This window comes from Dermacentor variabilis, chromosome 2, assembly GCF_050947875.1.
Source record: "Dermacentor variabilis isolate Ectoservices chromosome 2, ASM5094787v1, whole genome shotgun sequence".
NCBI lineage: Eukaryota > Metazoa > Arthropoda > Arachnida > Ixodida > Ixodidae > Dermacentor > Dermacentor variabilis.
The window spans coordinates 45,582,337-45,606,596 of NC_134569.1; the positions used below are offsets into that span (position 1 = coordinate 45,582,337).

A 24,260-nucleotide genomic window follows, 5' to 3' on the forward strand; every position below is an offset into this window, starting at 1 on the left:
ACACCTGTACTACCACTGTTATTCCTGTATTCGTTTCCTGTGCTGGCTTTTAAGAGATGACGTGGCGGGAGCTATTTGGAAAGGGTGCATTAAGCCTTTCGCTTTAACCAGGCCATTGTGAGCTTTTTGAGAGGACGCCGACCCGGTTATAAGATTGTAATAAATGTTTCTGGTTAGTCGTTACTTTCTATTCACGCCTTTTTTTTCATATTATTGTCATCTTCACTTTTTCTCTCTTTTATTCACTTTCCCTCTTACCTCAGCGCTGAGTAGCAGGCTAGAACACAGTGATTCAGACTGACCTCTCAGCTTTTCCTTCGTAATAAATCTCTCTCTCTCTCTCTCCCTCTCTCCATATATATATATATATATATATATATATATATATATATATGCTAGGGTAAACGTGGGCTACGTAATCCATGCTTTAGAGGTTTGTTATCAAGTGATAAATCTCTAATTAGGTCCGCAACGATTCAAAGCTCATTTTCTCCTCGTAGATCAATTCCTTTTGTTGCTTTTGTTTGTTCGTTGCTTTGCTGTTCTTCACTTGTTATTATATTTATTGCGTTTTAAGCAGTTGAAGCCTCTGACACTACAAAATTCAATGCTAAACAAACAAAAACCAGGCAAATATTTTCTAAGCGCTCAAATAATTTCCTAGTCAGAGCGCTCTAGAGCGCTTGGCGAGTCGAATGGGCCATGAGATATCGGGCTCATAGCTCGATACCTGGCTCATAGCTCATAGCTCTGGCCCATATACGCAGTTCTTGTCCAAAGAATCGCACCGGCAAAACGCGGTTCTGAAGCTTCTTTTTCCCCCGTTCTAACATTATTTTGCGACATCTAAGCCGGAAACTAATTTTCCCTTCTGCAACGCAGGCTTACAGCCTTCGTGGTGCGAAGTCTGTGCGAAGCGCGCAAGTCTGTCCTCATCGACGAGAACGTCCTCACCAGCGGCCTCCACTACATACTAAGCCAACAACAACAAGACGGACGGTTCCACGACATTTGGAAATTAATCCACGGCGACCTACTGGTCAGTGGGTCTCATTGTTTAACCCTCAGACATTTATTCGCCAGTGTTAAAGCAAACATTTCTTTGTCTAAACCCGACGCCGTGGTTTGGCGTGCCTTCTGATCCGGTGCATAATGATTTGAAGGAACATGAAGGCGAGCGTAGAAAAGCAATAACAAACATTTAATGTCGACGTTACTGCCGGGGTCCAGCCTTATCAAGATGAAAACCGGACCCCGATTCCGAAGACGTAATTAAATGTTTGTTGTTGCTTTTCTACATGCGTCTGCGTATTCTTTAGTGTATATATATATATATATATATATATATATATATATATATATATATTGTAAGCATTTCGTAGTACTGGGCGTGGCGTTTCGTGGCAGTATGCTGATGTGCTTCGTATAACGGGCGAGAACGACCGCGAAAGAACCGTGAAACGGGGAAGCGCGGCTGCAACGCCGAACTGTTAATTGAGACCTGCACGAGACGACGCCGCAGGGGGTGAGTTGGAAGCAACGTTCACTCGTGTTATAGATATATCCCGCAGCCGATATGGACGTGGGATGGAATGACGAGGGAGATGCAGCGACAGAAGGAAATACGTGCAACATTTATTAGTTACCCTAAACCATTACGAACCGTGTTCAACCTTGCTACGGCAATGGCTACGTCCGGCGCGGTGGTGTGGCCCGTGTCTTGAAAGCGATGCGCCATGCCCGAACAGAGGGCCCACAGGTTCGCGCGCCATGTGTCCTCGCCGCTTACTTAGCGTTGAAGTGAGAGGCAGGACGTAGTATATTCGCTCGCTGCTTCGGGCACTATGTTAAAAGCGATCGTCTGTGTTAAAAGCGATCGACGGACGGAGAGACGGTTTTTCCGTCAGGTAAGCATAGAAATGCGCAAGCATTTAAACAAATGCTCAAGCATTTCAACGAAAACCTTGCACAACACGAGCGCTGTCAATTTAAGGTTGATTTCGAACTCATATATACGTCAACACCGAGGGTTTCTGTTGTGTCCACTGCTTACATCTTTGCTCGTTTCTGCGCCCAATTTTCGACACGCTACTTGCGACCAATGCTAGACAGAGAAAGCGCAAAGCTTTAACGCCGCACGCAGCGAACGACGTGATAAAGAGTTACTTGCGCGGGACAGGAGCACGCCAACTTCAGTGTATGGGCTGTACTGCAGTGTATGCCACATTAAGGACGCTTATAGCAAATTTTCGTAATAGTCAGTTTCGTAGAGTTTGTTGAACGAGCCATCCTTACTTGCGCGCTGGGCGCCTGCAGCGGCTAACCGGTCTATGTAGCACTGAAGGTTGCCTAACCGCATACCGCCAGTGAGCGCACGTCTGTTCTAAGTAATGAAACAATAAATCGCGACATAATATCTGTCACTACAATGCCGGCTCATTGGTATATCCTAACTTCACAGACACAAACCTCCTAAATGAATAGCGCAAGATACTCAACACCTTGTTCGTTTTCCTAAATTTCTAATGTTTGTGAAACCCCTTCTTCTATACGGTTGTCCCTTCTGTCAGCGGATGGCCCGGTTCATAGCGAACTGAATTTTCGCCGAAACGCAAAGGCAGTGAGCGCACCTTTCACTTACACTCCTTCAAAAGTGCACGACACATTGACAAGAACTGCCACAAGGCGATTCGCACAACTAAATCCTCCCTGCTAAATCGCATCCGCACGTCTAGCCAGAGTGAGCTCCGTCGTTTGGGTTCAAATGTCCGGTCTTGTATTCGAGTGACAACTCTTTTCATAGATCACATCTTCCCTCCTCTTTCTCAGGGCGGCGTGACTGGACCACTTCCACTTACGGCGTATACTCTGCTTACCCTTCAAGAATGTGCCAAAGATGGCATTAAGGTGAGTTCAAACCTGATCCTTACACCTACTCGGTTTGTTTGTTTTTTGTCGCTAAAGCTATGAGGGCGTCAGACAAGGTTTGACTTTGCCAATTCGGTCACTTACCCACAGTGGGCCTCTTCGATTATCAGTCCCTGACACACCCGGACTGCTTGGGACTCCTGTACCGCATTCGGTTTTCTTGAACAGCTTCGGAAGCTCGGCCCACCAATCCGAGAGCTGCCAGAATTGCGTTCGTTTTTCACGGACCCTGATGGATTGTACGCGGACTCTCGGAGCTGTCAGCAGATTTTTGCTCGTACAAGCGCAAGCAGCTAGCAGATGACGTCTGTCTTAAAAAGATGCGCGCAGCGTTTGACACCATCTTGTGAAAGATGCCGTGTGCTTTTGCGCAGTTCGCGCGTTCCAGACGGCAAATATTGTGCGCTCACTATTGAACCCGTTACATCGGTGCTTTGTGTGAAATCACGCAAGTTTTTCACGAGCGGCCTAGTTGCTGCAGATTTAGTTTGTGTTTTTTAAGAAAGAAGCACAGCGATCAGGCGCACAGGCTTGCTTTTCTTGATGTGTTTCGCGAAATCTGTCACGCGCATTGCCATATGAGTAGTAAACAGATGGGTTTCGCATTTCAGGTGAGTGAAACTGGTGTGTGAGGAAGCATACCATATTGCACGTGGCTATTTCACCACGATACCAATCGGAGCTTCGCTTCTTAGCGTTGACATATATGTTGATCCCTTCTGTTTCCAAGCTCTAGCGTTTGCTTTATGACGTGCAGGATTAGTAGACGGTGTGCATGCGCTGTGTCCTAGACACACGTCTGGCTTTAATTAGTAGACGGTCTCACGAGCTTTGAGGATACCAGTGGGTGCTTTCTGCATGAACAGGGACGTGGCAAGACCGCGGTTTTGCTTATCTTCGTGTGGGAATTCCGCTTAAATTTCGCTGGCAATGAGGTAGCTTAAATACAATGGTTAAGGGGCACGAAGTGCGCGTGCGTGATGTAAACTGTGCTTTGCGAGCACATTCTATGCGCTCAAGCTGCGATTACACTATGTAAGTTTTATGGTTATGTCGTCCACCTGGCCTCTGAGACTGTACCACTTCAGAGGCCATGCTTATGAATTCGCTGGGTAGGGGGTGTTACGGGTCACGTTGTGCGGCAATGAATGGAACGGATGCCAAACGCCTGAAACACGAAAGACCTAATCATCACGCTCGTCAACATGAAAAGACTTCTCCGTAGGATGTATGTGACGGGATTATGCACCAGTGCATATCCTATTCTCATTTGGCCCACGCTCAACCTTTCTACGCCAAAAAGTGGTTTTCTACACCAAAGAGCGGTTCTCTCCGTGTTTTATGCGGGTTGACCCTACGTGACCTACGATCGACTATTCTGCGCCGAAGAGCGATTTCTCCCCGTGTTCCTCTGTGTGGGTTGACCCAACATGTCCAACATGACAGCAAGAGAGAATGGGGTTGCCCGGTTTGTGGAGGGTAAAATAAGGCCAGTGAGACGCTACGTGTGCGTGCAGGATCACGCATGCCGAACGTTTCTGTATTTCTTTTTTTGTCTTAGAGCGCACCGCTAACCCTTAATTATGTATTAAACTTCAGTTATTGTTATTACATCACCTCGTCTTCCCTGCCTAAGATAGATAGAATTTATTGAAGGGAAAGACAGAGAGGTCGACGTGAGTGCGCTCTAGTCTGCTACTCTGCACTGGGCAAGAGGGAAGGGGAATGAAAGCACTGGGATGGGTGAAGATGATTGTCAGGGGGGGGGAGGGGCACTTGCCTCCCACTGTCAAAAGCGGGGGCAGTCAAAGCAAGTAACCCCCCCCCCCCCCACGCACGCACTCACTTTTGAAAGTGGGCACTGGTACTTTCCGCTGCACGCTGGAAAGTCCACTAAAACTACAGCTGAAGCTAAATTTTCTTTCTTAGTAGAGTGACCACATAACTAATGCTTTTTTTTCTTACTACGCATATCCCTGCTCGGACAACGACGATTGTCTCTCGCGCCTTCTCGGGACGCCCTGTCGCGGACGACGCGCGCGATTCGCCGCGCACGCTCGCGTTGCGGACAGCGCCTGGCGCTGGGCAGTTCCCGCCCTAAGAAACTGTCAGCTTGCGCAACTTGCATCGTGCCCAGTTATTTGGCACCGCTATATCCGTATTCTAAAACACAATCAGCTGTTACATTTAATATGCGGGTGAGGGGGAAGTCCGAGTAAAGTTTTACAATCAGCCACGCCGAACGACAGGTGTGCCTTACGGCCTGAAATCGTTGTATTATCGAATGCTGGAACTATTCAATCCCTGTCCGCTGCAGCGTTGTAGTCTCAGTATCTTATCATCATCAGCAATCTTATCAAACCTCTTACAGGTATCACTGTCGAATTTCATTGCGTAATCACGACTTCAGCATGGATGTGCTCGTGAAAATGACTTTGGTCGAACTCACAGAGCCATTTCAATACCGATAGAACACCGGCTTTTCTAAAGACATGTCATGAGAAGTCAACAAACAAAGACACCAAGGAAAACATAGGCCAAATTACTTGTGCTTACCAATGGAAACAAAGGAATGATAAATTAATGGCAAAGAAATGGCATAAAAAAGGAACTTGCCGCAGGTGCGGAACAATCCCACGTTCATCCAGAACATCGCACGCGTAATGAGAAGACGTGTAATCGTTCCCCACCTGGGACAAGTTGTTTTTTCATCCACTTGCATTGCCATGTTTTCCTTGGTGTCTGTTTGTTGGCTTCGCATGATGTGATTAACAAAAATCGGGCCTCTCGCTTAACCCCCTTTCTTCTCGCTCTGAAGACATGTGTCACTTGTGACGCACGATTTCCTTTTTAGGCTGTTTCCAAATAAGAGCTATACTAATACTTATTTCACAGCAGGAGCAAACAGCAGATATTTCGTATTTTGAAAAAATGAGGGCCAATTTTAGCGATGTGTACTGAAAATTTGCGCTGTGCAGGTTGCGTATGTATTCTTAAAACAGTAACTGACTGATAGCTTTATCCCCTCTTTTTGTGTTATACACGGCATTTGGTTCTTTTCTCCGGGTATCCTCGGTAAAATATGCGGGGCACGGTGTTTATATTTATTCCACATACGAAACAATGTTCCGAGCGACGATCGATATTTGTTCATTCTGTGCAGGTTCATTAGAGCCTTTGTAGAAACTAATTCATTGACGCGTTCCGCGGTGTCATACTGCCGCTAATCTAGATGTTTTCTAGATTCCTGAAGCAATGCACGAAATACGGACGTCATATTCCTTCAAACTGGAAAAATATTAAGCGCTATGCGTTGAGAAACTTTCACTTTTCTGCTTTAAATGCAAGTATCGCGGATAATTACTAAACCCTGGTTTTTTCATGCATTTTCGTAAAATACCTTGAGTCACGAATTACGATCGCCTGTCCAGAAATGTGTAAAATTTACATAATTTTATGCGAAGGTGCTGAAGACTCCGCTTAGAAAGCAAGACAATGTGGGAAAATTAGCCTGTGTATTTTAAGGTGAACCATCATAACTATATAGTAATTAAATATTCATTCATTGTACAGTCAGTCATGCTACGTTTCTTCATTACATATACTGAAAAACCCGCTCGAATTGCGTGCACATAGGTTAATTACAGGGCAAAGCATTACAACAAGGGAATAAATAATCTTTCGCGATTATTACCGAAACGCCGTACTTGAAATGTCCCGTCAATGACGGCAATGCCTTCATGAAAGCGATCGTGAGAATCGATACATATAACTCAGAAGTGAAATGGGTGCTCTTTAAGAAAATAGGATGTTCAGTTTACTCAAATCTTGATGTTCATTGCGTATTCCTTGCAACCATTGCAGAAAAATGGCAAAAATAAGTCGCGTTCACAAACGTGTACGCCGTGACTGAAGGGCCTATTACGAGATTGGTAGTTTGTGTCCTCAGCGACCAAAACAAGGCATCTTGTTTACATCTAGGGAAAATTATAGGCACGGTATGGACAAGGTGCATGTAATGTTCCAGTCGGGTTGGTTAAATGCGCGTGTTCTAGTAGAATACGTAATCAAGTGGTCGATAGCATTACTAGTCTGTTTTACGAGCGCTGTAAGACTTTGACGGCTGCGCTGGCGCAGTTACAACTGCGATCAAATTTTGCGAAAACAAGGGGAACAATACGCCAAGTTTATGTCCGATTGTATATACGTGTTGATCAAATACAGCGTTAAAAATACTGTAAGCAGGTGTTCGAAGTTATCACGCCACTGCTATTTGCTAGGTTTTCCAATGTCCCAAGAGATCTCTGCGTTTCAGATATATTATGCTTTGAAGGAATAGGTAGCATTTTAGGTGGAATGTGTCGCACAGTTTTAACCTTTCTGGGTTATTTAAACGCGTTACGAATAATTCTTGAACCCCGTGGAGGAAGGAAAGCATATAAGGGGCCCCGGCCAGCACGGACTTGTTGGATAAAGTGTTGTGGAAGTCACGTGCTGTTTCTCGGAAGGCAACACTGGAAATGGTACCCCAAACGTCAACGTTGTCATAGCAACGGCGCTCCTAAAGTTTTCGCTGCTGATCTAGGCCTCTGAAAAGTGAGATACGTCTTAATTCGGCCCGTCTCTTTCTCGCGACACAGTCTGTTCGCGAGGCATGATGACTTCGCAGTGTGATGTGCAAGCTTGAAAGTTAGGGTCTATGAGTGTGAGTGTCAGCCAGCAACACACACACTCAAGTAATCACGGCGCCGGTCTTCGTCGTCGTCTTCAACGGGCTGTGAAAAAGCACAGGAGCGCGTCTGCTTCCCTAAAGCTGTTACAGAAATTTCGTGGCTTCGTTGTGACGCGCGTCGGCAGCACCCACTTCCAGCGGCTTGTAGAGAGGCAAGTTCAAAGCTCGAGCTTGTCTGCCCCGGCAAGCTGATTGGAGGCGTAAAGGGTGATCGCACACCAACATGGCTGCATTTCCGGCATCAGAAACGTGACGTCGGGGCCTATCCTATTTTGTTTTGTTCCTCCATGTTGAACCCTCATTTTTTTTTCTTACATTTTCATGCGTAGTATATTAGTTTCGCCTGGTGTTCTCCCTGAATTAAAGGAGGCATCTTCGTTCTGTTTTGGGACTGTAAGGAAAAGTTAATCGGTGATGTGGAGGTGGAGTTTAATATAGATGGGTAATTGTGGATTTTGAATTACACAACGTATGCAAGCACTCCAGAATGTTTGAGTGTGCCTAACGAACGGGGAAGAATTGAGGCCGCTGACCTGGCAGAACTATAAAAGCCGCCAAGACAAATTTAGTGAAAATTGGTGTTGCACTGTGCAATCGCCCTGTGAAAAGTTTATTGCGGTTGGGTCAAACACGGCCTTTCTAAAAAATTCTTACCCAGGTGTTACCCAGGCCTGTGAAATGGCCGCTATCAGTCATGCTTCCCAGTGTCCCGACATACTTATAGTTTACAACAGCTATGTCTTTTTCATGGAAAGTTGAGGGGGACATGGTAACGGCAATGTGCGATAAATGTTTTACGTTTGTGGTCCAGTTATAAGTGTTGCAAATGATTAATGAGCCGTCGTTTTCCTTTCCCTATTTTGAGACGCTATAACACATTCCGTTTTAATTTCAGCGATGTCCTTCGTCAATAAACAAGTCAATTTGTTTATATTTGGCGAAATTAAAAGGCGCGTTATGGGCAATATGCAGGTAAACTTCAAAGATGGGGGACTAATTATGACAGTTTTAGTAAATTACGCATGGAAGCTATCCGGAAATTTATTAATGTGTTTTGCGAACAAGGAATTTATGCAGTTGCCTTGGAAGAACTGTGAACTCAACAGATGTCAAATCTAGTGGAATATACATTTGGGGGGGGGGGGGGAGGGGGAGTCTTTACAAAACAAGAAAGCATTGCAAACCCCCTGAGCAATACTAGTGGTGGTTTTCAACATATTCACTGGACATCGCGATCTATTGTCGCAGGGCCGGAATGGCGGGTCATGTTTGTGTGAATATTGCAAGTAATTTATGTTCATTGTACGTCGTGGCTTATAACCTCAAAAACACTATTACCTGAGCTAGCCATACATTATTTTTTGCTGTAGACTTAAACAGCAAGTACAATTCTTTGTTGAATAATTCAAATTCTTTGTTGCAAATGTGCATTTTTTTATGTGCGCTGTAGTACTGCTACTCCAGGGCGGGATCCGGGACCACTCATTGCCATACATCCCTGTATCATCTTGAGATTTTATATACTTGCGAGAGATAAATGCAAATTCACATCATTTTTTGGGCCCTCGTGTTTCACCACTCACCATGTGTGCATGACAAATGGGTCTCTGTCTGTTAAATATAAATATACTGACAGAAGCATTTCCAGTCACTTCACTTATTGAACAAGAATTATATATATATATATATATATATATATATATAAAGAGAGGGCAGATCACCGGCTGTTTGCCCCCCACTCTAGAAATACTTGGTACGCCACGGTTGCTAAATTTCCACAAGTTCTCACTAAATACAGTGATGTCTGTTCAGTGCCATTTTCAGTGAAAGAATTTTCTGAACACAAGCACTTGTCTTCTTGAGCCACGCGAGCGTTGAGCCATTGCGGGCAATGAGTTGGGCAAATGCCATCACGTAACCAGTGCTCACATCGAAACGAACCGTGCCTCTACAGGTGCCAGGGCTAGAAGAGTCCCATGCGAGAGCTACCGCTTTCATTGGGAAAGAACTGCAGCGGGACCAGCCGGCTTACGAAACATCTCTGGCAGCCTACGCACTCTCTCTCGGCGACAGCCCCGCCAAAAACGACGCCATCCGCAAGCTTCGCGGCATTCTGCAACGAGGCCAACGTAAGAACCGCTACATAAACGCCCTGGGCAGACTGCTGTGACGATATTTGGCGCTCTCAACCTGATATAAATTTAAATAAAAGCATAGAGGGAGGAAGCCTTTCAAGATTCCTACATCCAAAACCATCGTAGCGATCTTGAGCGAGGCTTTACTCTTGACTCATGACGGTTCAGTTGTACCGCCACTCTTTTGAAGTCTGTTGGAACACCAGCTTCATATACTTCTGCTTGCGAGACCACCTTTGGCTCTTATAGCGAAAATATTGACCACTCTACTAAGAATGTGGGTTTGCATGAGCGATATAACAACAGAAATGTAGGGGCGCATGCACATCGGATGATTCGTGACTGTATTTACCAAGAGCCATTGTTCTAGAGACAAAGCGTTCGAGGTAATCGCGCGGCGTTCAAAAATATACGAGTCCGCAGAGGTGAAATTTGTATGGTCTGCAGACGTATAGGCGTTACTACAGTTACCTCGAAGACAAATTCAATTACTGACTTCACGAATCCAACCTGATATATGTAGATATCCGTAGCTGAGCCAGAAGGTTTACTGCCATGATAACTGCCATGATTAGTGCCGTGCTACTTAAAACCAATATCTTGATTTGTGCATTGAACTCTATGATGAATACGTAGTAATTCAAGCATCCATATGACGCGCTATAGAGTAGGGTTAAGGAAATAGTAAATTTTAGACCAAGTTGAGCACGCATCGACTTGTGCTGGAAGTGAATTAAATCGGATTGAATATAAATATATAGTTCTCGAATAATAAACAGCTGTTTTCCCGATTATTATAAAGCAATGTCACATCCTAGTATTAGTAACACTAGTAAGTCTCTGACATTACGTTGCACGTTATGAAGCCTCGCTTATTAAAAGTACTAATGGAGCAATCGTAACAAACGCGTTGTTTGTTCGCATAGCCACGGCTCTTCGGAGAACATGAATGATCGTGGTTCACTTGTAAGGGCTGACTCCCTTATCGACGCAGTCTGCTCCACGGCATAATTTCTGATGTTTCATGCTTACTGTATCCCTAGCAGATTAAGCTTATTCTACATTTGCTCTAATTTTATGTATGATTGAGCACAGTTGATTATTCTGAAATACTCGAAAACTATAGTTGCGAATAGTGACTTTTCGATTCGGAGAGTGAATCGGAGACGCTATTATGCAGTCCTCAACGGAACTGTGGTTCTCGGATGCAAATGAAGAGTATATACGGGCATGGTTACACTGCCTCCTTGAAGTGGCCCTGAGCCACTTTTTATCGAAGTGGAGAAAGGCATTTGAGGTGAAAATAGGCTGTTTCAGAAATACTTTGCCACAAAACATACTCCAATGCATTGAGCAGGAGCGGAGTAATTGGCACTCAAACACGGCCTCCGCTGTGCTCCCGTTCCTTCTTCATTGCCTTGCACTGCGAATGCTCCGGCGCAGTGGGGCATGCCCACAATGCTCCGCCTTCTCAATGTCACCGCGGCGCGCAGTTCAAATTTCATTCTGGACACGCCACGACCTCCGCCTTCGGTGCCCACGGCGCGCTAAACATGAGCCACACGCGGTTGTCCTCAGCGAGCCGCAGTGCGCTTAGCCAGTGGACTCGTCGCGGCACCCCGCGGCGACCGTGGTATCTACGCCACGTAGCCGAGTGCAGCTTGATGTCGGCTATCAGCCACAGGGAAGGACGGAATAGTGCGTCCGATGATGAAATAATGCGTCTAGAAGATGGTGAGGACCGGGCCTTCTGCTGAAAGAGAGCGCTTGAGAGAAAGCTGACTTCGTGATCCACTTGCGAGCTCCACGCACCGCGTACGACAGCAAAACTTGGCTGAGATGTTCACAGCAGCGTACGCTACCCGCGGACTACGTTGTTTCACCAAGCCTGAGGGGCGGTTCATGGTGGCCCCTTTAAATATAGGTTCTACATCCCTACAATAATTCCATATTTAGCAACGCATTGTGCATCCCGTTTACATTTTTTTTACACACGGTATTCAGGAGCTGTTGGCGCCTTCGTGTAGTACTAGCTGCTCACACACACACACACAAACACACACACACACACACGTGTGTGTGTGGGGGGGGGGGGGGTGCGCATGTGCGTGTGTCAGATGAAGTAAGGTGATGAAGTCAGATGAAGTAAGGTGATGAAGTCAGATAAAGTAAGTGCAGTTCATAACAGAAATGTTCTTTTCGGCTTTTCGGAGGCAGCATCGAATGGGACAATGTTCAATTCATCCTTTGAAAGTTTTCAATATCAGTACACCCCTATATATTTAGTCATCCACGGAAACGCGGTTCTCTAATGCATATGCAAAGCAATTGCAGGAATGGCTGTACTGCATGTTTAAGCATATAGGTTCTTCATTCCTTCGATGAATCGGCTTTTAGCAACGCCTTGTGTACGCTGGTTTCTTTTTCTCTATGCATGGCTAATGGTGCTTTACTATTCCGTGTTTTGATGCTACGCCGTTCAATCACTACACCGAGAAAGTGTGCTAAACGTCCACTTCCTATTCACTGAACATGCGCAGGAGGTGGTCTGTACGTGTCCGCTGGCAGCGATCCCTTGTCGGTGCAGGCCACGTCGTACGCGCTCATGGCGCTGCTCAAGGTCGGTGAGAGCAGAGGCACCATCACCGGCCTTGTGCAATGGCTCAACCTACGCATGAACCCCAGCGGGTCGCTTAGCTCCAGTCAGGTAAGCACTACACGAGCTACTGAATTCAACATTGTGCTGCTCGATTCAACGCCCGTATTCTAGTCGCACATGTACTCGTTGCTAGAAGTCGGTGACGAAACAAGACTGCTTATGCTCTAAACGAAACAGCTCGTAAGATGACCTAGCTAAGGCCTTTACTTGTAATCTTCCTTCTTGTTCCCTTTTTATCTTTTTCCGGTGTAGGGTAGCTTTGGTAAGCTGAGCCCGGTTATCCTCCCTATATTATAGTCGCTTCCCTCTCTGGAAAATGGTATAACGCCCTCCGGAGAGAGACGCCCGACCTCGTATAGAGGACAGGTGCACGACACGCGCTCAGTGGTTTATAGTTTCCTCCCAACCATCGCTATAGCAAAAACACAAACGTTCTTCGCGCACTAGTGCAGTTTTCGAGGTGCACCAGCGCGAGTGACCATTTGTAGTGAGGCCGTGCCTCTTATACTGTGTGCGCGCAATGCCCACTCTCTCCCACTTTTCCTCTTTCGATTACTTTTTTCCTCTACATTCTGTGTAGAGAAGCAAGGTAGACGGTCGACTCGTCTCGTCCCTGCCTTCCTTCTCCTTGGTTTTTACCTCTCTCGTTCTTTCTTTAGCACAGAGGGACTTTGGCAGTGATGATCACAGCCGTCCAGGAGGGTCCCGCGTAGTCAAGCTGCGGTTCTCAGTTCCAGCGAAACATACATACCTTCAACTGGTTCTGACAGTTCTAAACTTCTAGAGTGAATATTAGCATCGATATAATTGTAGTAAGGCGTAAACACTGGCCGCGATCACTGGACTTTCTTTTTATCACCTGTACATTGCCAACGTATAGCGGATGAGGTTAAGAAGTTAGCAGGGACAACATGGCCACAATTAGTACATGACCGGGGTAGTTAGAGAAGTATGGGAGAGACCTTTGCCCTGCAGTGGGCCTAGCCAGGCTGATGATGATGCTGATGATGACTTTGCCACAATGTTTTTACATCTATGCAAGACCAAGACCCCACAGTAACGACAATAAATGACAAAGACAACGTGTCACATCTGTGCCTTTATTCCCGCAAGAGAAATATATTAGGCTAGACCTGTTCGCAAGGCCGCACGTCGGCATATCGTGAGCTCAGGCATATTGTGAGCGCAAGCAGCTTGTCAATGGCAAAGAGCCCTTACGAACGAAACGCTATGTGAATTCGGCGCCTGTTGTTCTGCCGGACAGTGGATTCATGCTGTTTCGCTTATGCGATACTTGCAGGACACTGTAGTGGCGCTGCAAGCGCTGTCCAAGTACGCCATCTACGCCCGGAACGCAGGCATCGACTTGACCTGCGAGGTGACGCTCAGCGGTGACAAGGCGTTTAACCGCACCGTGCGCATCAAGCGAGACAACGCCCAAGTGCGCAACAGGATAGAGGTATGCGAGGCATCAGTTTTTGACACACTGCGAATTGCTTTACTGCGCAATCTCAATGCAAGAGCAAATATGGCATTCTGAACTAACGTGGGGTATCCATTTGCAAACCGCGTGCGTTGTCTGTGACAGCTGTTAAGCGTGTATATTACAGCATTTTCTGGGGGTGATGTTCAGTTAACCATTGAAGCTTTCGAGGAATCGTAATATTGTATGGGTATGCTATTGAGGGGAAGTCATGCTTATTTTGTTTTTCTGTTGTTACGATAGTGAAGTTAATTCCCCACATCACGTCTCGTTCCAAATATTGCTTGCTTTAAAGTACGTCTGCCCTAAAAGCACACCTCTAAATGTGAGCGATAAACCGCATTATGATTTATTGTCGGCTTACTGTGGCACCAGATGTTTCCTTTCCTCTCCTGTCATTGATATCGTGAGCAGATTAACAGACGCTCGCGTACTGCGAGCATAGTCCTAAGGGGGCTCCTGCTCATCATCATGCTCAGGGGCTCATCAGTGCACTAAAGGCGCATGCTTAGATGAAATAAAACGGACGCACTTTCCTGCAGTGCTGCCGCTCATCAATTTATCTATGACATTCACAACTTTGGCATTTCTCGCATTATTTTCTCCAAACACATCGTTCACTCTCGTTGCGCAGATCCCGCAATTCGAAGACAAGATTTTCGTGAACGTTAAAGGGTCTGGAACGGCGACCATGTACTTTGTTACAAGCCACGACGAGCCTGTCGGTGCCGAATTCTTGTGCAAGGTACGTTAGTTTCTTTTATTTTTATAGCACCTCTTCCGCTAAGATGATACGGCACAACATTATAGTGGCCGATTTTGTGCCCCGAAAGTGTGACGTGCCGCAACTGCTTACTTTAGGCAGTGATCAAAGTGAACGCTCTAAGGGCACGAATGTATACTGTTCGTGAGGCGTACGCGTCGTGTGGTGATTCACGTTCACTTGCTCAGCTTATGGTCCAGAAAGTTCTTTTTCACTTGTACGAAACTTTGCAGCCGCATGTACATACATCAACGTCGTGTTTATAATCCATAAGGGTTTCGTGTCTTTGTTTATCAGCAATTGAGCACGACGCCAAGCTCTCCCCGCTGCGCGCCCATGTATCGCATCTTTATAAAAAATCTGTAATTAAGTCTCAGGTTTGTCCGCCTTGTAGACAAGCCAATGCCACAGGACCTGTTTCGAGGTGTAGGGACTGCTTGCCACCTGTAGCACTACTGTAGTCTCTGGTTTAGTCACGGCCTCCCTGATTTGCGCGCCGGTTAAACCAGCCGGCGCGCGCAAATCTCGGAGGCCGTGGTTGAGTTTGCATAACTCGTTATTCGTCCGCCAGAGTACGACACCTCATCAAAATGTGGTACGCAAACGTGAACGTGCGTGTTGATGTCTGCCTACCGTAAGAAACCGCAATATCATCAGAGTGTGTTGTTAAAGTTTCCTACAAAGGTACACTATTGTCACCGTGCGATCAGTACTTCGCATTCCCATTCATTTCGCGATTTGGAGGCGTTGAACGAACCGTGCAGTACACGCGCCCTTATCGCGGCGTGAACATATGGCGCGCTTCGTTGAATCAACAGCTGTCGCGTTTAGAGGCAATCATCTGAATTTTTTTAAATCTTTATTTCACTTTAATTCCAGTTCAAGCTAGACATCGACTTCCGGCAAAACAAAGTGTCTATTAAAGAAGCGTTGAAAGGTGAGTTTATGAAGATATTTATTTTGGTCACATTCCTGCACGGGGATAACCACGTGATGTCCTTGCCACTGTGTGCACTAGCTCCCCGGTAATATGTCTTTCGGCTCCGAGCCTTCCTACAGGCACATGCAGTTTCAAAGCATTTTTAGTGTTGTTCAATATAGGGCCGCAGACAAAGAATACAAGAACTGCCTAAATAAATGGTGCGCATGCAGTGGCGTAGCTAGGTCGTCTGGCACCCGGGGCCCATAGGTCTTCTGTCACCTCCCCCCCCCACGGGTGTAGCCGGCGGAAAGAGGGGTCTTCAGACGTATATATGACACCCCTCCACTGGCCCCTTGCACCCGGGGCCCACAGCCCCCCGGCCCCGCCCCCCTGTTGCTACGCCACTGTGCGCATGAACCTTGTGCACAATTTCGCAATTTGAAGTTTACAATTTAAGACTTGTTTGCAAACATATCTTGGTAACACATGCCACGAAGAACTTGTCGTTCCTTTACGTAAGAATATTTGAAGGAACAGGCGCCGTATGCCAAGAGCCTTTCATTGTTCATTTTCACAATTTTTTTTTATCAGCTACGTTTGTCCCACAGATTGAAATTCTCTCTTTTTCGAGCAAATGTAACTAAACCCTTAATTTGACACTAACTTGGCGCGTGTTACTTCATCCGGACTTCAGAACGCTCCCTGGGCAACAAACACCATCAAAATACAATGCTGACACATGTACTTGTTTATCTTTATCGTGCGATCACGTTTCACCGCCTAACAAATGTTATCGCACAGCGCAAGACGCGTCTGTATGTATCGGAAGTTTCTGGAATGTTATCGATGGTGCCATGCGCTGTCTGTCAAAGAACCTTGTGTAATCTGATTGCCTCTATGCGCGACGGGAATGATGTAGAACTTTGTGGAGGACACGCGGGTCCCAGTGATTACTATTGAACATTCGACGACTGATGTATAAAAGCCGACGCGCTTGACCCGCTGATCAGATTTTGACGATCGCCGACTGTGTTCGCCGCTGTCGCGGTTCTTTAAGTGTCGCCTGTTTTTGTGGGCACAGGTTCACCCAATAAAAGCTAGTTTCGTCTTTCACAGTATTGCTACTGTCTTCTTTATACGTCACTACCACGTGACATCTGGTGGAGGCGCTTTACGTTCATGTACAGGACGCCCCCGACAAGCTGGGATCCAAGCCCGGACCGCAAAGACAACACCAACGTCATCTCGGAACATCGAGCAAGCCGCCGACTACAGCAGCTGCCTCCGGAACACGGACTTCTACAAGAAACGACTAAGAAGATCGCGGTCAAGACAGCCCCAATGGCAGCCGCAGCGTCCTTAAGAGTTCTGCAGCAGCCCAGGGAGTCACCAACGTTACGCGGTTCCACATTCGAGGATCCGGAAAGCTGGCTGGAGGCGTATGAAAGGGCCGCTACATTTAACAGCCGGAACAGCGACGACAAGCTGCGACATGTCTATTTCACATTGGAAGACGCCGCAAGGACGTGGTTTGAGAATTGAGAAGCCACCATAACGACGTGGGACCTGTTCCGAAGCGGCTTCATGCAAACATTCACAAGCGCCGTGCGTAAAGAGACCAGAAACTCGAGTACAGCTTCCCAATGAGACCGTAGCGAGCTTCACGGAGGAGATGGCCCGGAAATGTCGGAGGAGAAAAAAGTCCGCTTCCTGATGCGGGGCGTCAAGCAAGAACTTTTCGCCGGACTGATTCGCAACCCGCCCAAGACCGTAGCTGAGTTTTGTACAGAGGCATCGACAATCTAGAAAACTCTGGAAATGCGCACTCGGCAGTATGACCGACAAGGGTTCACGCCGCAGTGCGCAATCCAAAGACTGGGTTCCGACGACCTTCAAGAGACCATCAGGGCCATTGTGCGCGAAGAACTGCGCAAGCTCTTGCCTCCATCACAGCTTCAAGTGGCCTCGATCGCCGACATCGTGAAAGAAGAGGTTCAGCGATCCCTTGGAGTTTTGAGGTGCAACCACAATTACCGCAGCCCCAGCCGGAAGCGATAACCTACGCCACCGTCGCACGCCGTCGAGGTACCCCTCCGCGACCACGCCAGGGCCCTGTAACGCCGCAATTCCGTCGTCCACCGCCGCCGCCGCCAGCTCGCCAACCCGTCGCCCAGCGCAGCTACGCGAGGAAGACGGACATTTGGCGAGCCCCCGAACACCACCCGCTCGCTATCAGTGCGGAGAAGCCGGCCATGTATACCGCCGATGCCCATACCGCGACTTGGGACTGAGAGGGTTTGCCGTCTATGCGTCGCGTCCATAGCTTGGAGAGCGCCCACGTGGCATCGCCGATTACCTAGCCGCCACTCAGTGGAACTCTCGTAGATGACGTAGGCCCTCGTCAGGGCGCGCGAGCGCCCAACTGCAGGCATAAATAAAGTTGGCTCCAATCCAAACCAATCTCAACGACCGTCCCGTTCGCCGTCACCAGGCCGCTACCTGTCGCCGCAACAACTGGGGCCGGTCCGTCAGCCCATATCCGGAAAACTAAAACCAGCAACCGACGGAGGTGCGGTTGCTGTTCGTCGAACTGACGAAGATCCTCCGCCGCCGACGAAGACGCCGAAGAGACTACCTCGACGACATAACAACGACACACCGCCGTCCCGACGAAATCTCGAAGCAAAGAATACGCTGATAAAAGACTACCTGACGACGCCATGTACCAGCCACAGGTCAACGCGACGCAGCCGTGATCCTAAGCCAAGACCTAACTGTAACGCAAGACAAAGAACCAACGAACTCGACGTGCTTCTCGACAGCCACGCAGTCACCGCCTTCGTAGACACAGGAGCCGATTACTCCGTCATAAGTGTACCGATCGCCGCCAAATTGAAGAAAGTTAAGACTGTATGGGAAGGCGCTCAAATTCGGGCAGCTGGAGGACACCTAATAACGCCGCCTGGAATCTGCACGGCAAGAATTACCGTTCATGACTAGACTTACCCTGCCACCTTCGTTAGCCTCCGGCAGTGTTCACGAGACGTCATTCTCGGCATGGACTTCCTGAACCAACACGCCGCAAGCATCGACCTGAAGTCGATGTCGATAACGCTGTCAGAAGGTCAAGCGATACCATCGGAGAGCTCTCGTAGTCCTCACGCCTTGAGTGTGCTCGAAGATCAAGTGAGCATCCCGCCTCGCTCCAGCATTGTTATTTCTGTCGGCACCGAAACACCCGCTGACGTGGAAGGCGTCATCCAGGGCGACCAACATCCATTGCTCGACCGTGAAATTTGCTTCGCAAGAGGGATCGCTCGACTCCAAGGAGGGAAAGGGGAAGTGATGCTAACCAACTTCAGCCAAGAGTTCAAGCACATCAGCGAGGGCACGACATTCGCGTACGTCGAGAAAATTGTAGAAACTAGCAATGTCTTTCTCCTCTCGGATTCTGCCGCATCTACCCCGACGACCATAGTTCCCGAACCAGACTTCCAAATAATTTCAAGTCTCCCCATGAGTAAGCAGCAACAGCTCATAAGTCTTCGACGATACAAAGACTGCTTTTCGACGTCATCGAGGATTCGACAAACACCAGTCGCAAAGCATCGCATAATAACCGAAGAGTGCGCTCGACCACTCCGCCAGAGCCCTTACCGAGTTTCGACGCGAGAACGTGAAGCCATTAGGCAACAAGTCGACAAAATGCTGCGCGACGACATCATCCAGCCGTCGAAAAACCCGTGGGCATCTCCTGTAGTCCTGGTGAAGAAAAGGACAAGACCCTACGTTTCTGCGTCGATTATCGTCAACTGAACAAGATCACGAAGAAGGAAGTATACCCCTTTCCACGGATAGACGACGCATTGGATCGGCTCTGCAACGCTAAATACTTCTCGTCGATGAGTCTGCCTACTGGCAAATATAAATCGACCAGAGATCTCGCCAAAAGACCGCCTTCATGACGCCAGACGGCATCTACGAGAGTTCAAGGTCATGCCATTCGGACTGTGCCCGGCGCCTGCAACGTTTCAGCGCGTCATGGACAAGGTGTTAGCAGGATTGAAGTGGCAGACGTGCTTTGTTTATTTGGTCGACCTCGTTGTCTTCGCCGGAAATTTGACCATCACCTTAGACGGCTTGCGACAGTATTAAAGGCCATCAAGTCATCAGGGTTCTCTGAAGCCGGAAAAGTGCCGCTTCGCTTACTATGAGCTTCTGTTCCTAGGCCACGTCATCACAAATCTGGAGTACGGCCCGACACGCAGAAGACAGCTGCCATCGCAAAGTTGCCGCAGCCCATCGACAAGAAGGCCGTGCGTAGATTCCTTGGCATGTGTGCCTACTACAGGTGCTTTGTCAAGGACTTTTCACGCATCGCTGAGCTGCTAACAGACCTAACCAAATGTGATGTCGAGTTCAAGTGGGAAATGGCGCAGACCGACGCATTTCTAGAACTCAAACGACGCATGCAGGCGCCGCCGGCACTTCCGCACTTAGACGAGGACGCCGATACCGGAATCCACACTGACACCAGTAGCCTAGGCCTCGGTGCCGTCCTAGTCCAGAAGACGGACTTGAACGGGTGATATCTTATGCTAGCCGGTCGCTGTCAAAAGCGGCAGACAATTATCCTACGACAGAAAAGGAATGCCTCGCCATCATTTGAGCTACAGAAAATTCCGCCCTTACCCATATGGCAGGCCATTCAAAGTCGTCAGCGATCATCACGCGTTGTGTTGGCTAGCTAACTTAAAGGACCCTTCAGGACGACTGACTCAGTGGAGCCTCAGAATGCAAGAATATGACATCACTGCAATCTACAAGTCCGGACGAAAACACTCTGATTCCGACAGTCTATCACGCGCCCCCATCGATCACGACTACGAGGACGACGACGCCTTCCTTAGAATAATAAGCGCCAGGACTTCACTAAACAGCAACCAGCAGACCCAGAGCTAAAAGGCATTGTCGAGTATTTGGAAGGGAACACTCACGTTGTCCCTAGAACATTCAAGCGCGGATTGTCTTCGTTCACGCTACAAAACAAACTGCTTGTGAAAAACTTCTCACCAGTCCGCGCCAACTACCTTCATATTGTTCCCTCAGCGCTGCGTCCAGAAGTACGGCACGCCCTACATGACGATCCGACCGCTGGGCACCTCGGATTCTCGCGGACGCTATCGAGGATACAGGAACGGTATTACTGGCCGCGTCTGACCGCCGACGTCCCCCACTACGGCAAGACTTGCCGGGACTGTCGGCGACGCAAGACACCGCCAAGGCCAGCAGGATTGCTACAGCCAATCGAACCTCCTTGCCGACCATTTCAGCAGATCGGGATGGATTTGTTGGGACCGTTTCCGACGTCAACATCCGGAAATAAATGGATCGTCGTGGCGACGGACTATCTCACCCGCTTCGCTGAAACTAAAGCTCTACCGAAAGGCAGCGCAGCCGAAGTGGCGAAATGTTTCGTCGAGAACATCCTGCTACCACATGGTGCCCCAGAAGTTCCCATCACCGATAGAGGAACGGCCTTTACAGCAGAGCTCACCCAAGCCAGTCTGCAATACAGCCAGACAAGCCACAGGAGGACAACTGCCTACCACCCGCCGAAGAATGGTCTCACGGAGCGCCTGAACAAGACCCTCGCCGACATGCTAGCAATGTACATCGACGTCGAGCACAAGACGTGGGACGCGGTCCTGCCGTACGTAACATTTGCTTACAACACGGCGGTGCAAGAAACAACACAGATCACGCCGTTCAAGCTGGTTTATGGCAGGAACCCGACGACGACTCTCGACGCCATGCTTCCGCACGTTACCGACGAAGAGAATCTTGACGTCGCCACCTATCTCCAGCGCGCCGAAGAAACCCGACAGCTCGCCCGCCTACGGATCATGAACTAGCAGCGTACCAACAGCCGACACTACATGCTCCGACGGCGCTACGTCGAGTACCAGCCCGGCGACCGTGTTTGGGTTTGGACCCCGATATGCCGACGAGGTCTCAGTGAGAAACTATTGCGACGCTATTTCGGACCCTACAAGATCATCCGACGTATTGGCGCATTGGACTATGAGGTCGTGCCAGACGGCATTTCGCATTCACAGCGGCGCCGCGCACGATCTGAAGTGATCCACGTGGTGCGTCTGAAGCCCTTTTACGCACGCTGACAAACTTCCTTATTTTGTTGTTTCTTTGCTACGGGTGTTTTTGTTTATTACTTTCGTTTGTTTGCAGCATCGCGCCGATGCTTTTTAAGACGGGGGTATGGACACGTGTACTTGTTTATATTTATCGGGCAACCACGTTTCACCGCCGAACAAATGTTTTTGATGGTTCCATCCGCTGTCTGTGACGTAACCTTGCGTAATCTGATTGCATGTATGCACCACGCGAATAATATAGAACTTTGTGGAAGATACGCGGGTCATAGCGATTACTCTGGAACATTCGACGACTGATGGATAAAAGCCGACGCGCTTTACCCGCTGATCAGATTTTGACGATCGCCAACAGTGTTCGCCGCTGTCGCCGTTCTTAAAGTGTAGCCTGTTTTGTGGGCACAGATTTGACCAATAAAAGTTAGTTTCAGCTTTCACAGTATTCCTACTGTGTTGTTTATACGTCACTACCATGTGACAATATAGAGCTCTGTACACTACGCTTACTTTAAAGCGGGCGACCTGACGTACAATCTACAAATGCACCATAGAATGCCAAGGTAAACGTACCCTGTTACGATCGGCCTGCAGGGGTACCGAACTGCAAACCTTCCACCGCCCGCTGCAGTTGTTTCGATCGACCTGCGTGAGTAGCGATCTTCGGAGAAGCGACCTTCGAACCCTTCCCGGCCCGCTGCGACGACTCGCTTTGTAAAGACAACAATGCGCCTCCTCGACAGCCCAACGGCGCCGGCACGTCTAGCCACGTTCGGCGGACTGCGTATTGTTATTTGATTCGCTGTCGCCTTCGTGGTTTGATTGGAGCAAGAGAACTCCTGCAAACGGGTGTTTTGCGGTGCTTTCTCACGGGCCCCAGAAGTCGTCAAAGTCAATGGACAGACGCGGCGGCTAGCTGCGGAGTCAACTCTGTGATCAAGAGGCGCCTGCTTGGGTCAAGCGTATCAACCCCAGTCTACGAGAACCCTCTCACTTCGGTGTGTTCAGTGAAACCAAAGTGCGGAAGTGAGTGTGTGATCCCTCTCCCTCAAAGGCGGGTTGACTAAGACGACTTTGGACGCTCCCATTGGACGAAGCTTGAACGGCAGTTTTGTCTCACCTTGGGATCTAGGGAGGACAGAGGGTTTTTAAGCAGCCGTTTCCTGCTGTTCGCTGTGCTTTCTTTTTCAGTCATGCTAGACTGATGAAATGTAACGTTCTCCACCCTTCATGTAAATATTGTAAATAAATCCCGTATTCCTCGTTCCCGATGAGGACAAGTCCCTCCCTTCCACAACGTCCTTAGCGTGGATGAGTCGGACGACGGCATGGGTCAGCTACCACTTAATTCATGCCCGACCCCAACTCTTACAACCCGCACGTCTTTGGACTGTTGAGATTTCTTAACAAGCTAATTTGTACGGTAAACGTCACCTTTGCATTTTCCATTTAGTTTTCTGGTAATATTCTTTCAGGTAGTGTGAAAGCTTGCGCACATTTGGTAACATTGCTGACAGGTGCTACGTTCAGACAGGAGGTCCAAGACGATTTTGGAGTCTAAATTTTGGTCCTCACTCAATTTTGAGACACCGCTGATATATTATATTCCCAGAAACATGCCGCTTACAACCAATCCACATGGCACAAAAAAAGAGAGAAAATCTGTAAAATTGTGTACATGCCTTTTAATCGCAAAATGAAGGCATGAATTGACAATGCCCCCTTTTATCGCAATTGTGTTGCGTTAGAGTTCCCTGAAATCAATAAAGAATGGGTTTTAGCGGTATATAGTTGTTTTGCCAACAGATAGAGAAAGGGAGAAAGAGAGAAACAAAGAAAAGGCAGAAAGGTAAAGCAGTAAAAGTCCGTCTTGGTATGTAAAGCTTTCTTATTATCAGGAATCACGTGCTCGCGGAGATTGTCATTCCTCAATAGTTCAAATGTGCACATGAAATCTAAAATCTTTTAACAGTTTCACATCTTCTACACTCGCACGACAGTCTCTCTATATGCAGTATCCAGTCTACAATCAGCGCACTTAGAAGTTTTGATGGCTAGCCCACAAATATCTCGATGTAATGCGTCGCCGGGGAGGCTAGCACATCGAGTTCAAAGCAGCAGCAACATTTAACCTAGTATCTACTAGCTCTTAAATCTGCAGCAACTATTTTAAGGATAATCTGTGGGGTTTAATGTTTGAAATATTAGTAGGATTGAAAGAAAACTGCTGTGGAAGACTCATGATTAATTTTGGCTTCCTACCGCTTCTTTAACACTGACTAATCTAATCTAATCTAATAAGTGAACGAAAGGTTCACGCGATTAGAACTTCTAGGTAGGCTAGTTTGTGCATACTTCACACGAAACTTAGCGTGAACCAGGCGATCCCAACACGTCCGATGATGGCCTACCGCCGAACACCTTAGTGTGCACGAGGTCGCGGGATCGATTCCCGGCCATGGCGGCCG

At 48.0% G+C, this 24,260-nt stretch overlaps 1 protein-coding gene across 1 annotated transcript in view; it reads left to right on the forward strand.

Annotated features, from left to right (window-relative positions):
- LOC142571747 (venom factor-like) overlaps positions 1-24,260 on the forward strand; it is a 120,873-nt gene that overhangs the window by 75,796 nt on the left and 20,817 nt on the right. The window contains exons 25-31 of the mRNA XM_075680325.1: positions 883-1,039; positions 2,830-2,907; positions 9,615-9,789; positions 12,336-12,502; positions 13,755-13,913; positions 14,572-14,682; positions 15,580-15,637. Of these exons, the coding sequence (XP_075536440.1) occupies positions 883-1,039; positions 2,830-2,907; positions 9,615-9,789; positions 12,336-12,502; positions 13,755-13,913; positions 14,572-14,682; positions 15,580-15,637 (905 nt within the window). The remainder of the gene's footprint in view (positions 1-882; positions 1,040-2,829; positions 2,908-9,614; positions 9,790-12,335; positions 12,503-13,754; positions 13,914-14,571; positions 14,683-15,579; positions 15,638-24,260) is intronic.